Below are 15,236 nucleotides of genomic sequence, written 5' to 3'. Positions count from 1 at the left end.
GGATGCTTTCCCAGGGGCTTAAAATGTTGCTGTCCAAATAGATAAGGTCAGCAGACTACATAGTGGACAGGATATGTAAATGTTGAGGGGACAGAAGAGCTTGTGGGTCTCAATTTGGGGTGGCAGGAGAATCCTCTTTCTCAGAGGAATTGATTAGATTCACACATACACTCAGAGGATGCCCAGATGGACAAGACTGGCTGGGATCCATCAAGAAAGAAAGAGTGAAGGGAGGGTGTTCGGGAGTCTCCAGAGGCTCTGGAGAAGGATTTGCAATGTGGACGGTCCCTCCCCTCACGGTGCCTGACCTCACTTCTCTGCCCCTTGTCCCTCCTCCTGGTGTCCCCTACCCTGCTTCACAGGGGTCTCTATTTCATGTTCTCTGCCTCCGTTTCTGGGACTCGTTTCCTCCCTCACCTCTGTGTTTCTGTTACGCTCTCTGCCCCACTGTTGCTCCCTGTGTCTCTCGGTCCCTCATTTCTCCACCTCACACCCACTTTCTCGCCCTGCCTCTCTGTGCGGCCTCCTCCACTGCCGGGCTCTGGACCTGCCTCCCCCTCTCCTCCCCGCAGCTGCCTCCCTGCCTCCCCTGTGTGTTATTCATCTACATTAAGCTGCCCTGCTTGGGTGGCCAGCAGCAAGGTCAAGAGCAGCCCAGTGAGCCAGCATTATGAGTGATGATCTGAGAGGGAGTCAGGAGGGGGCGGGAGGGGTTTGAGGAGGGGTTTGTTTCCTGTGTAATCTGCACGTTCCCAGGGGCTCCACAAGTGGTTTTTAATTTTTAATAGAAAGCATTCCGTGCAGTACTGGCAGCAGCAGGGGGTGGGACTCCTTTTTTTTTTTCTTCTGTTTTTTACAAATGTTTGAGAAGCTAAATGCGAGCACAGGGTATCCCCAGGCCCAGCAGGGTAGCAGAGGAGGTAGGGAAGAAGCAGGATGATAATAATTACAAACATCTTCATAATAATGACACTTGATCACCTTAGTAGAGGACCCTGTTCTTTTCCAAAGTGCTTCATTTCTTTCTTCTCATCAAGGGGTCTCCCACACCCAAGGAGTATGATCCCCATGTTGCAGAAGGGGACCTGAGACCCGGTCACCTGGTCAGGTCAGTTGGTTTTCCAGCCGCCACACACACAGCTGAGGACAGGCTGTGATGAGATCTGTGTGCCATCCTGAGCTCCATGCAGGGCCACCCTCTCCTGGAACCCCCTGGGGCCTCAGCTGCACCTCACAGACGGCACCTGTTAAGGGACAAACCAGGACATAGCTTTGAATTCTGCTCCAGGTTGAGCTGTGTTAGAGTCACCCGGATGAACCAGATGAATAGACAACTCCCTGCCTCCTGACGCTGGTGCCCAGGGAAGTCCTGCTCAGGGCCAAGGACACTTCCTGACTATACAGAGAAGGGAAAGGAATAGACTCCTGCTGGGCACCCACTGCACACCCGGCTTTACCAGCCTCTTGGGCCATCATCTCTAATCCTCCAAGCATTTCAGAGATGCAGAGTGGGCCCCTCTAATGTCACCAGGTGAGGAAATGGGCCAGACAGGGGGAAAGATTTGACCCAAGGCACAACGTGAGGAAGTGGTGGGATTTGAACCCAGGACCCTGATGCCAAAGCTCCCCCAATCTCCTTGGAGGTGTGAGGAGCATCTCCTCTCTGGCTGTGACATCTCATGCCAACTTCGGCCGGTTTGGTGGCATGAGGCATCCTTGGGCTTCCTTCTGGTGTCAATCTCAGGACAGGTTCATGAGTCCAGGCAAGTGACATGCTGGCTAGGCAGTGCTGGCTTGGAAGTCCCTCTGCCAGTTATTGGTGACGTGACCCTGGAAGCCATTGAACCCTTCTGTGACTGTTTTCTCATCAGTCAGGGTGTGGGTCTAGGGCATCAGTAGTTCTTAGCCCAGGGGACACTTTAGAATCACTCTGGAGCTTATAAAAATGCCTTCGCCTGGGCTCCTCCCCAAGAGCCCTACTTAACTGGTGTAGGATGGGGTTCGGCATCAGTTTTATTTTAAAACTCCCAAGAACTTTTTCTAATGTGCAGTAGGTTGAGAACCATTGGTTTCTGTGCCCTCAAGGACCTGCCTTTCCATATTTAACATTCCACATGAATCCCTGAGCCCCAGGATCCTCTTTACCCAAGAATCACTTAGGCAGCCCTTCCTATCCTCTTCCAGCCTGGACACAGGCTCTCAACCCCCATTTAGTAGGACCGGCGGACAGCACCATGGACAGTTCATTGCTTGTCCCAGCCAACCCCAGCCCCACTCCTGGTAGTCTGGGCTTCAACCAGCTGCCAGACTCAACCTGACTCCTGCTCTTCCTCTCCCCTCCCCTCCTCTGTTCTCTGAATCTTCCCTCTCAGTTGTCCATCTACTTCGACCCCAATTGACTGGCTCCTGCCTGTAAGGCAGGTGCCAGGTGAGTTTGGACATCAGATCCACCTGCATTTGAATCCTACCTCACCTACTTCCCTACCAGGGGAGCCCCAGATGGGCACTGTTCTCGGTGCTGAACGTGGGGATCTATTTGAGGTCTCACAAAGGGTCCCACAGAGTTTGGTGGTACCATTAATGAGAACACTGAGTCATGGAGAGGTTTAGGACTCAACTCAGCCTCCACATCCTCATCTGGAAAGTAGAAAATGTAACAGGGCTCACAGCGAGGCTTTATTGTGTCACTTCCATGAGATGACACATACAAAGGGCTCACATCATAGTTTCTGGCCCAAAGTAGTCATTCAACAAATGCAATATGCAGTAATCATTGTTATTGAATAATAATATGTAACCATGGGTTTCAGTGCACAAAAGGCATATTGATTTCCAGAAGTTTCGTGATACCACACTGGTGACTTGAATTGGGCCACGGTGGAGTATTTGCGCCACAGAAATCAGGGAATACAAATAAGTGGGGTATTCCTCCTCCACTCCATTTATGTCATAGAGCTGCTGTCAGATCTCAGACTAGACATGGCAGTGTCCTGTAACATGTGAACTGCTGAACCTGGGGGGGGGGTGACCCTAGGGAGGATGGCCCCAAGGGGGTCTCATAGCAGCCACGAGCCTGGAACCTCTTTGTCTGCCAATTCATGGGTGGTGACGGTGGGAAGGTATGTGACCCGAAGAAGCCACTCCTGCAGGGCCTGGGGGAGTGGTGGTGAATCACCGGCCCTTCGCCATCCCCACGTGTCGGCATTAACTGTAATGGCTGCAATAAAGAAGCCCAGATTGGGGAAATGATTCCATTTTCCCCGCGGGAGTCCCTGGGATGCAGCCAGGGAGAGAGAGAGAAGGAGAGAGAGCGCTCAGCCATGTCCCTGGGGAGCCGCTCAGCCTGACGTTGTGGCTTGCCATGGGGTGGAGGGAACAGGCAGGGGAGTGGCTGGAGACGTCCCTCCTAACATTCCAACAGCTACCGTTTACTGAGCACCCACCACGAGCACCATGCTTTACGAATCTTCTCCCATTTCAGTACCTCAGTGAGGGAGGCACAATTCCACTGTCTGGTAGCTTGCAGGCCTCCTGAGACAACAGCCACCTGCTCTTATCCGGTTCTTAGTGTGGCCCTGTCACTGTCCTTGGTGCTGAACAGGAAAATCTATTTGAATTCTCAAGACGGTCTTAGGAGTTTGCTGCTGCTATCACCTGCATTTCACGAACGAGGAGGTTGAGGCATGAAGGAGTTCATGACATGTCCAGTGTCAAAATTCTAACAAGTGCAGTGCCATCACTGATTATGACTCAGTACACTGAGCCACCGTCCCCACAGTCCACGCTTACAGTGTTCCTGGTACCCAGAAGGGTTTTGGCATCGCAGTCCTGGGTTCAAATCCCACCGCTTCCTCAGGCTGTGGTCTCAGTCAAGTCTTTCCCCCCATCTGGCCTGTGGCCTCACCTGTGATATTAGAGGGGTCCACTCTGCCCCTCTGAGGTGCTCAGAGGATTAGAGAGAATGGATTTAAGGGGATGGTAAAGCCAGGTGTGTAGTGGGTGCTCAATAGTTCATTCCTCTCCCTTCTCTGTATGGTCAGGACACACCTGGAGTGTGTCCTCGGCACTGAGTAGGAGATCGCAGGCACCAGCAATGGGGAGGGGGGGGCTTGCCCACTCCTCTTCCCCAGCTTGTCAGGGCAACTTGGACATGGTTGACATGGAGCTGGAGCTGCCAAAGACAGGCGCATTGCAGGGCCGGCTTAGGAGGCTCTGGCTGGGAGGGGGACCCAGAGAGGGAAATGAGAAATGCAAAGGAGTGAAAAATAAATACATGTGTCTGTCTGGAATGATCGAGGGCCCCAGGCTGGAGGCGGGAGAGGCGGGCAGCAGGCTGGGCTTAGCAGAATTGCTGCAGTAGCACTTCCAGGCTCACTCATTAGCCAAACCATGAACTGGCCTCACCTCCCAGCATGCCACTGTGCTGCCCAGAGAGCCCAGCCCAGTCCCAGGAGGGCCCCAGCCCACCCCAGTGGAAGAGGCCCACCCAGCAGGGGGCATGTCCCCGAGGTGGGGTCTCAACCTCCTTCCACTGGGTTATATCCTAAGCCCTCAAGACCCCCTCTGGCTCTTCCACCTCATTCCCTTCTTTCTGGAAAGGTTCAGATGTACAAGACAGCTTCGCGGCCCCTCGGCTTGACCCCTCCCCCAACTGGTCCTGCCTCACGTCCCAAGCCCTGCTTTCGTCAAATTGAACATGATGTCAAATTAGAGCCATCTCTGGGACAGGCCGAGAGAAGCTCCCAGTTTAATGAGGCAGCGTCGAAAATCAATAACTTAATTGCCGCTGTTTGATGGACTTTTATCCAATTTATACTCTCCCCAGTAGCCTACGTGCAGAGCATGAGGAGAAGCGTGTGTGACTGGGGGCGGGGGCTGTCTGAGCACCGGGGGGAGGGGCGGGGAGGGCACCAGGCCCAAGTTAACTGTTTTCCAGGGGGAACGCTGGGCACTGAGTTCTGCTGCCCAGGGGCCCAGAGACACTGCCCCCCGAGCCCCAGTGAACTCAGCTGTCCCTCTTGGCTGTCTGTCCCCTACTGCCATGGTGGGGGCAGGGGAGCAGAGTTCTGAGGAATCTAAAGGGGCTGGAGTGGTAAAGACCTCTAGACGAGGAGGTAGGTGCCTGGTCTCTAGTCCTGGCTCGGACTCGGCCTTCCACGACCTTAACTGTGGTAATGAGTGCAGCCACCACCTCTGAGAGGCTGTCCCCAGCCATTCCGTTCCCTCAACCTGGTGCTGGAAGACTCGGATTATCCCCGTTTTGCTAAAGAGGGAGCAGATTCAGAGGTGCCGGCTTTCCTTGCAGAGTCCCACTGTTGGGAACCACCCTAGGGAAATGTGAATCCAGATCGGACTCCATGGTAACCCTTGGGCCACTCGGAAGAGCCGGGTCAGGCAGCCGGCTGTGCCTCTGTGGGAATGGGATGTGTGAGGGGGCTGGTCTCCTCTCCCTGCTTCCCTGGGGTGGGTGAGGCGGGGGAGGGAGGAGCACAACAGCTTCAGGTGACCCCTGTCTTGCTTGGTCCCCGGGACTCAGGCACGTCCGTGATGCAGGTGATGGCCTCGGATGCAGATGACCCCACCTACGGCAGCAGTGCTCGGCTGGTGTACAGCGTGCTGGATGGCGAGCCCCACTTCACCGTGGACCCTAAGACCGGTGAGGGGCGGGGCCGGGCTAAGGGGCGGGACCTGAAGGGTGAATCTGGAGGGAGGGGCTGTAAGGGGCGTGGCCTGAGGCAGAGACGAGCTGGGGGCGGTGGAGAACCACCCCAGACCTGTACTCTCAGCCGTCTGACCCAAGGCGGAGAGCGTGCGCTTCAGAGGACTCTGGAGCAGCCACCTTGGGGGTCCAGGGGACTCCAGGGCCGAGGGGATCTCAAGAGGGGCAACCGGGTGGGGAGAGGGAGGGCTGAGCAACAGAAAAGTGGGGCGGGGGCTCCTGCAGGACGAGCAGAAAGACAAAAAGGCGGGAGGCGTCGCTGCTCCCGCCCTGGGAGGACACCAGAGGTCTGAACGAGGCAACCTCTTTAGTCCTGGGGGCTGAACTGAGGCAGACGCATCCTCAGCCTCTATGGGGTTGCAAGGGTTCCTTTCAGCAGTTCTGGGAGGGGCTTCGTTCCGCAGGCTTGAAAGCTCTGTTTACTGGGCTGCTGTTAAGGATCTGATGGAAAGGAAACGCTTAGAGACCGTTTTCAAGGGTGGATTGTTGTTTGTTTCATTGACCCCACAAACACACACACCACCACCAGCAGCAAACAAGAGTGCAGCACCCACCAATCCCCATTTCACTTACTCAGGGGTTGGGACTTGACTAATCTCTCAAGGGCCTTGGGAGAGTGCCAGGGAAGACAGAAGGAGAGGACGTCGGCTCAGAGAGGTGAAGTGACTCATTCGAGGTCACACAGCTGGGAGAGTTGCTGATTCCACTGGGTGCTCTCACAGCCCCTGGAATAGGAGGGAGATGAGACATCAGACACCACAGAACGTTTGTCAAATGCCATCATGGAGCTCAGAGGACTGTGGGAGGAGGGGGAAGGCATGTGGCTGGGCAATTAGGATGCAAGGCTTCTTGGAGGCAGAAGCAGCAATCTTGGAAGGATAAAAAGATGGCGGCCAGAGGGAGACTCCAGAGAAGGGCATTTCAGGGGAGGGCACAGAACAGGCAAAAATAGGGAAGTGTGCCTGAGGCCGAGGGAAACTGTAAAGAGAGCTTGGAGGCCACGTGGAGAGGCCTCAGGGACTGTGCGGGTGGAAGTCAGGCTGAGGGGCTTGGATTTCAGTGTAAAGGCAATGACCGGAAGTGGGGGTTGATGAATTGGGTTGGGGGATTTTGTATGTGGGTTTGTTTTGTTTGGAGAGAAGGAGGATTCCAGTCTAGAAACCCAGTTAAAATCGCGTTCTCTTCCACATAATATCTTCCTTACTTTTTTCCTTCTTGCTAAAGTAGTATATTTTAGAAAACATTCAAACATTAAATAAATGTTAAAAAGAAAGTGCTTCCTCTCCCTATTCCAGTAATTGCAACCCCAGAGGTGGCCACTTGGTGTGTGTATCCTATGAGATCTTGGATTCATTCACTTGAAAAATATTAAGTCACAAAACCCAAAACAGATTAGACATTTCAAGGTTCAAAACTCAAAAAGTTCAAATGAGTATTTAGAGGCAATTCTTCACCCCATCCAGTTCCCAAGTCAACCGGTCTGTGTCCCCAAGGCAACCAATGTAATTTTCTTGTGAATCTTTCCAGAGCTATTCTATGCATCCATAAGAAAATAAGGCACATGTATTTGTTTTATTTTTTCATGAATGGTAGCTATGAACACACACTGCTTGCTTTTTTGCTTAACAATACATCTTGAAGATTACTCCATATCAGTCCATAAAGAGCTTCCTCATTCTTCTGTTTAATGCCTGTTATGGATACACTAAAATTTATTTCACCAGTCCCCAATTGATGGACACTTACACTGTTTCCAATCTTTTGCTACAACGAACACTGCTGCAGTGAATAACCTCATACATACATCATTTTGTGCCTGTGTGAGCATATCTGCAGGATAATTTTCAGGAAGTAGAAAAGCTGGGTCAAAGAGCACATGCATTTAGACTCCCAGCAGATAATGCTGAACTCTACCAGATCACGCTCCCACGGGCCACGTGTGAGAGCCACTTCCCCCTCCTCCTCGCCAACACTGTGGGTTCATTGATGACTTCTAAGCGGGGAAGTGACATGCTCAGGTTTTCATTTTAACAAGATCCCTTGGGCTGCTGCTGTAGAGGCAGGAATTGGAGTCAGGGAGGCCCTGGAGTCAGGGTGCCTAGCATAGACCCCCAAAGGACAAAACCCAAAAGCTTGCATTCTTCCTCAGCACCCACTTGGATTCCTTAATCTGCCTGTCTAGTTGAGAGACCAGAAATGATGAAGGATTGAAAATAAGGGGACATGGAGATGCTGCAGTGAGATCCCGCAAAGGGCAAACGTTGGGCAGACCCAGGTCCCAAAGTGAGGATCCCTCGATTCTTCTCTCCACCTGGTCCTGTATATCTGTCTAGGTAAGGAGTACCTCCCACAGAAGCAGGAGGTATGTGAATTCCAAAAGCCATTTAGGAGCACAGGAATTAGCAAATGTGCACTGGGTTCTGGTGCAGAGCTAAAGAATCCAGCTGCAGCCATACTGGCTTTAGGATGAGAGAAGATGGGGGAAAGAAACATCTAGAACTTCCAGGGGCCCATCTGAAATAAGGGTGTGGAGCTCTGAGAATGCGTGGGGCTCTTTAAGTTCCAGTTTCCCACGTGCACAAGGGGTGATGGTGCCTCTTCATATGATTGATGTGAGAATTCAGGGGGAAAACGTATTCATGCATACAAGTATTTATTGAGTGTCTACTATGTGCCTATTCCAGGCACTAGGAATGCAGCAAAGGGTACATTCAGTACTATCCTATGGAGCTTTTATTGACATGAAGAATACAGAAAATAAGCACATAGCATAGCATTGTGTAGTAATAGGTGCAAGGAAGAACCATAAACCAAGGTGAGGGGTGGGCTTGTAGAGGAAAGATCCCGGGAATGGAGTGAGGGTGTGGCCCACAGATTTGGGGCAAGAGCTCTGCGGGCCCAAGGAACAGCAAACGGGTCAGGTGTCCTGCCCAGCGCTTTGCACAGGGGGTGAGAATGGCAGTGATGGGGACTTCCTCCCTATAGCAGGAGGCAGGGCGTGGGGGAGGATAAGCCTTCGGGAGAAGAGGAAGAGAAAGAACACAGGTAGTAACCAAGGGTGAGGACTGAGTGTTGGGAGGTGACAGAGGTGGGCAGATGAAAGAGCAGACTCCCAAGGCGTGAGGAGGACAGCCGCTCTCTGAGGAGCATCCCCCACAGCAGAGGGTTTGGAGGAGGGTGGCAAGTGGGCGTTCCCGGAGCCCAGGCGAGCAGAAACGATTCCCCAGAGGCCAGAAGGGGAGCGTCATGCAAGGCAGCGAAGGCGTTCCATCAGGGTCCTTCTCCTAGGGTCTCCAGCTCAGTCTGACCTTTCCCAGGAAGAACCATAAGTTTCCTCCCGGTGCCCCCTGCCCCACTGCCAGAGCCGCCCTGGTACCATTCCCAGCCCCAGCTCCATTTCCCCAGCCAGGAATACTCCGCTGATGCGGGTCTATATTTAGCTGCTGCTGCGAGGTACAGTCTGTTCTCGCTGTGCAGATAGCAGGGAGCAGAGCCGGAACGAGGCCTGAGAGGAAGGTGTGAGGAAGGGCGGGGGCGGGGCGCCACGAGGCCCCAGTGCCAGCGGAGGAATTAACTTGTGTGTTTTAAAGGCCAGGCCTGCCAGCAAGCCCCCCACAGGGGCGACAGGGATGGCATTTGCGGGCTAATGAGGCGTCACACCAGCTCCAGGGCCCCTTCTGCAGTATTTGGAGGGGACAGCAGGAGCCATGAGGACAACAGCTGGAACTGGGGGCGATGGGTGAAGGCAGGCTGCAGGGAGCCGCGGCCAGGTTATAATTACCAGCCCCCGCCCACCACCACCCCAGCAGGAATAGAAATACTCTCGGAGACTCCAGGATCGCTGCTGAAAATTCTGGAGACGTCCATTTTACCAGGAGAGAATGGAAATCACATTTGTTGGGCACCTGCTAAGGGCCAGATCCTCGAGTCAGCATGATGAACTAGGCCTGGTTGCTCCCCTCACGGAGTTTTTGTTCTGATAGAGAAGCCACAAACAAACAGGCAGATACACCCAGGCTGTGAGGGAGTCGAGGGGCAGTAGGAATCAGTCAGTCCCGATGACATTCGAACATTTTGTGCCAGGCCATATTGATAAACTAACGAGCAAGGCCAGCACGCATCTCTCCCCCCGTGGAACTTTTTTACGAGGGTGCCCGACTCAGGACTTGAAGAAAGTATCAGCAAGGGATCTCCTAAATGCAGATGTTCCTGCTGCTGGAAGCTTCCTCTCATCTAAGTCCTGTCTAGTGGGTAGCCCCATTTTACAGAATAAGAAACAGAAGCTCAGACAGACTCAAGGACTTGCCCAAGGTCAGATAGGACGTAAATGGTAGAAAGAAGACTTGAACTCATATCCGTCTGACTCCAGAGTCTCCACTTTTTACCCTGCTCATATCTGATTCAGTGTATTTCTGGCACATAGCAGGTCCTCTGCGAGGGTCGAATGAATGAATGAGTGAATGAATGAATTTGCCAAGCCTGAAAGTTTGAAGAACAACTTCATGGACTTATTTGAGATTTTCATCCCCGGGGCCCCCCAGGTACCCAGTAGTGCAGCCCCCTTGGGTTTCTTCCAGCTTCAGGAGGCAGAGAGAAGAGTGGCAGGATAGATGGGAAATGCACCCTCCATTCCTCCCATCCCTGTGCGCAGCCTTTAGTAAAGTCGTCTCTGGGTATCTATGGGAGGTTGCTTTCAGGACCTCTGCAGATACGAAAACCTGTGGATGCTCCAGTCTCTTCTACGAAATGGCATAGTATTTGTATCTAACCTACACACATCCTTTCATAGACTTTAAATCATCTCTTGATTATGTATAATACCTAATATAAAGTAAATGCTGTGTAAATAGTTGTCATATTCTATTGTTTAAGGAATGGATGAGAAAAGAAAAAGTCTGTACATATTCCATGCAGACTCAATTTCTTTCCTGAATATTTCCATTCTGCAGTTGGTTGAATCTGAGGACGTGGAACGCACAGATACATAACCTTAACGGTACTTTGCCCCTCCCACCAAGAGGTGGAGTCTATTTCCCCACCCTTTGATTTGTTGGCCCGTGGTTTGCTTTGGCCAATAGAATGTGGCAGAAGGATATTATGCAAATTCCAAGCTTCTGGCTAAAGGGGCCTGGCAGTTTTTGGTTTTGCTGTGCTGGAACTTAGTCCTGAGACTGTCATTTGAAGGAGCCAACCTACTGGGGGATGAGAGAACCACTGTGTCCCAGCCAGAAGCCAGTTCATACCCATGGTGTGGATCAGGTCCTCTTGGACCTCCAACCTAATTGATCCTGCATGAGTGAGCCCAGACAAAACCGACCCAAAGCAGCCGGGCCAGCCGGTCTTCTATCAGTAAGCCGTGGCGGTGTGCAAACTGCCCCAAAGAATCGGCGCTTAAATCGACCTACTCTGGCACAATTCTGTGGACTGTCTGGGCAGTCCTTTGGCGGGGGTCACTCAGGTGGCAACGTTGACTGCAAGGTCACTGGGGCTGACACGACTCAGCCTCTCTGCCTGTGGCCTTTCATCCTGGCTTCTCAGGAATCCAGAAGGATGGGCCCCAGCACACCGTCTGCTTTTGTCACACTTGCCGATGCCCCATAGGCCCAAGTCAGTCACATGGCCAAGGCCACCTTCAGTGTGGGAGAGAATGATACAAGGTTGTGGATACCAAGAGATGTGGTTCTTTGAGAGCTGTCACCATAGCAACCTGCTGCAGTGTGCGACCTGGGAACAGGGTCCAGGGGCAGCGTGGTCTCAGGATGCCCACCTCAGAGGTGCCCAGAGATGGCACCCAAAACACGCACTCTACAGACTTCATGACCAGTATCCAAGTGAAAAGCACTGATGTCCCCCATTCCTCTAGAGCTGGAAGTGGCGGGGACAGCAGGAGGTCAGCCTCCTGGAGCCTCTCCTCACACCCGGGAGCAGAACCAGATTCTGCTGCAAGCCCCGCTAAGAGCCCTTGGCGCCCAAGCCCTGAAATGTGCACGGGCTCTCTGTGTTCAGAGATCCTGTGTGCAAAGTGATCCCCACAGAGCTTGGCGCAGGGTCAGGGTCCCACTAAGGTCAGCGCCCTCTCCTTTCTGTCCGGGACTCCCCGCTCTCTGGCCCAGGGGCTGCGCCGTCACCTGCCCTCCCTCCACCTTCCTCCCCGCCCTCTCAGGTGCCTCCTCTCCGTTTCTCTCCAGGCCTCTGTCCCTCTCTAGGTGGCTCCTACTGCTCTTCCTGTGTTTCTCACGCTTTATCCCACCCACCCTTCCTCCCCTTCCCCTCCTTCCCTGCCCGCCTGTCCCCTCTCCCTCTGTCTCTGTGTCTGTCTCTCTACCCTGTGGCAGTCCTTCCTGTTTCTTGCTAGGTTTCTCTCCCTCTCCCCAGGACCACCAGGACAACTACTGCTACTGCTGCTGCTCCTCCTCCTTCCTCCCTCCCTCTCTCCCTCTCCCTCTCTCCCTCTCCCTCTCTCCCTCTCCCTCTCTCCCTCTCCCTCTCCCTCCCCCTCTCCCTCTCTCCCTTTCTCTCTCTCTCCCTCTTCCCCCTTCTCTTCCACCATCACCCTTCTTCCTCTTCTCTCCCCCCTTACGTTCTTCCCTTCCTTCCGACCCTCCAGGGCAGAGGACAGGACACGCCATCTCCCCAGTGCAGCCCCTGCCGTCCAGCCGCAGGCTCCCCAAGGGACCTGCTGAGGCCAGAAGGGTCTCCTTTGCCATCTTGGCCCCTCGCTGCAGCACCCAAAACAGGCTGGCGGGCTTGCTGCGTGGTTGGAAAGAAGGACTGGCCTGAGCAGCACTGGGAAGAGCAAGGAGGTCCATCCAGGAGCTGACAGGACCCAGTGTCCCTCCATCAGAGGCCCCTGGAACTTGGGGGTGTGTGGACAGGGATCTGGGGTAGGCTGGGCAGGGAGGCCTCCCTCCCTGGTCTAGAAGGCCAGTTCCAAATGGATGCATATTTAAGTCCTTGCTGTGTGCTTTCTACTGTGTGACCTTAGGCAAGGTTCTTGGCCTCTCTGTGCCTCTATCTCCTCACCTAATCTCATCACAGCCCCTTCCCCATTGGGATGTTGACAGAATTAAACGAGGCACCTGCTCCAGGGGCTCGGAACCCTGTCCAGCAAGTAAAGGGACCGTTTGACGATGTCCGGAGGCATTTTTACCTGGGGTGGGAGGACTGAGCTTCTGAAAGGTGGTAAGGCCAAGGATGCTACTAAACGTCCTGCAGAGGACAGGCTGTGCCCCCCCCCAACACCCGAGAATGAGCCTGCCGCCAATGCCTGCGGCGCCAAACTTGAGCGATCCTTCTCAGGTAGGGGTGGGTGTCCTCATATTACACTGAAGGACAGTGAGGTTCCGAGAGGGGAGGGGTTTGCTCAAAATCACATGGGCAAAAAAGTGGGATCTATCCCAAAGCCATCCGCTTCCAAGACACCCCAGTCCCCAAGAAGGCCAGCTGCATGCAGCACAGGAGGGGCCAGCAGGGGCCCAGTGAGGAGCCACGGAGGGCACTGACGGGGTCCATGTGACCCCCACTTGGCCCCCATGGCCCTCCCATCTCCCCATGTGACCCACACTAGCAGACCTGCCCCTGCGCCCCATGCCTGGCAGCCCCAATCGCACATGCGCACGTCCTTCAGCCTCCCTGCCTGCACCGTGGCCTTTATTGGAGTCTGAGGCTGTTTGGGGACAGCAGGAGTGCAGCTTGGGTTTATGGGGCGCATCATGGGGCTGCTGGTGCGTGACTCCGCCTGCGCTCAGGCCCTGGACGCCACCTGTCACCACCTGGTGCTCGGCAGGTTGGAGTGGGTGTCAGCAGAAGCTCTGAACACCTCATCAACTCCCCCTGCAGACCCCAGCCTCTTCCGCTGGCAGGGAGACGGGAAGGCCCTCCCCTCGGCAGGATTCATCTCGCTGTCCCCCTCTTGGCTCCCCACCCCTCCCAGTAACCCCTTGGGGATCGTCTGCTCAGTGATTAACTGGTGTCCAGACAGAGAACGCAGGGCCAGGAGGAGCAGGATTGGGGGGTAAGGCTCGGGGAGTTTGTGGAGAGGGATGCATGTGAACAAGAAGGCGTGATGGCAGCTAGTGTGTGCACGAGAGCATGTGTGTGTGTGTGTGTGTGTGTGTGTGTGTGGTGGCCGCTGAGTCCACACCTGCACTGTGGCCGCATCCACGTCTGCCGTGTCACCGGCTCTCCTCCTGAACTCGAACTACGCCCCGGCCCAGCAGGTCTGAGTCCTCCCTCAGCCTGTGCAGGGGTCTCCACGCCAGCCAGCAGCTGGTGGCAGGTTCCCCGGGTCTCACCCTCGCTCACCCCCAGGCGTGATCCGGACTGCTGTGCCCGACCTTGACCGCGAGAGCCAGGAGCGCTACGAGGTGGTCATCCAGGCCACAGACATGGCCGGGCAGCTGGGCGGCCTCTCAGGCTCCACCACCGTCACCATCGTGGTCACCGACGTCAACGACAACCCGCCCCGTTTCCCGCAGAGTGAGTCATTCCTTCCCAGAGGGAGGCCCCCTCCGTGTGTCTGTCTGCCAGCCCACCCAGCCACCCACCGACCCTGGCTTCCCTCCTGCCCATCTCTGCCTGTCCTGCACAGGAAGAGCCGCGCCCCACCCGCCCTTCCCGTCCCACCGCCCCCGCGCCTCGCGGGCCTTCACGCGCACAGGGTCCCCGGCTGCACCGCTGTCTGCGGGCAACCAAGCTGGCACAGCGCAGGGGTCAGGCTGGGCTGGGTGGACAGAGGCAGCAGCCCCCGCACCCCGGCCCACGGCGGTGCCTGGAGAAACCAGGCGTCTCCTGCGTCCCTGAGCCCGCGCAGCAGGGCAGCTTCCGACCTGGGAGTCTCTCCACCCTCTGCCCCTCCTGTCACGATGGGGGACTGTGGGCTTCTCTGGCCCAGGCCCCCACCTCCCAGCAGCCCAGCCAGCCCTCTGTCCCAGGCTCAGGCGGGAAGCTGGGCCGCCAGGGAAGCCACCGAAGCTGGCAGAGACTAAGTGCGCCGGGAGCTGGGCTGATGCCTATCAGAGAGTCATTACTTGAGGTCCGCTGCTCTCACATTAGGCCCGCCACAGGGGACTGACCCCCGCCAGATAAGGGAATCCAATCCCTTAGCTGAGCGCACAGCATCCCGCAGCCTGTACTCCCGCCAGACAGCAGGTGGAGAGCCAGGGAGCCTGGCACAGAAGCCAGCCCGCGATGGGGGTCCAAGCACCACGTGGCCCCTGCCCAGCTGGGCCAGGCTCTGTACCAGCCGTGAGTAGGACAGGGAGGCAGAGCAGAGGAGGCGGCCAGGGCACCAGGGGACTTCTCCATTCCTCCCTCCCTTCCCTTCTCGTTTCTCTGTTGTGAAGTACAGTACACCCACGGAGGGGCATAAGACAGAGATGTCCAGCTCAACCACTAATTATAAAGCAAACACTCCTGGACCCCAGAAGCCCCAGCATGCCTGGTCCTGATCATAACATTCGCACCCCTTCCTCCAGCATTAACCACCCCTCACTTCTGCCACCATCGTTTCTTTGCT

General features: G+C 55.1%; 1 protein-coding gene across 1 annotated transcript in view; it reads left to right on the top strand.

Moving 5' to 3' along the window:
* CDH22 (cadherin 22) overlaps window positions 1-15,236 on the top strand; it is a 115,816-nt gene that overhangs the window by 66,219 nt on the left and 34,361 nt on the right. The window contains exons 4-5 of the mRNA XM_079127933.1: window positions 5,537-5,656; window positions 14,030-14,197. Coding sequence (XP_078984059.1) covers window positions 5,537-5,656; window positions 14,030-14,197 — 288 coding nt within the window. The remainder of the gene's footprint in view (window positions 1-5,536; window positions 5,657-14,029; window positions 14,198-15,236) is intronic.

Source organism: Sciurus vulgaris, assembly GCF_902686455.1.
Source record: "Sciurus vulgaris genome assembly, chromosome: 2".
Lineage (NCBI taxonomy): Eukaryota > Metazoa > Chordata > Mammalia > Rodentia > Sciuridae > Sciurus > Sciurus vulgaris.
Note: the sequence above shows the minus strand (reverse complement) of the source record. Positions and strands in the feature narration are given on the sequence as shown.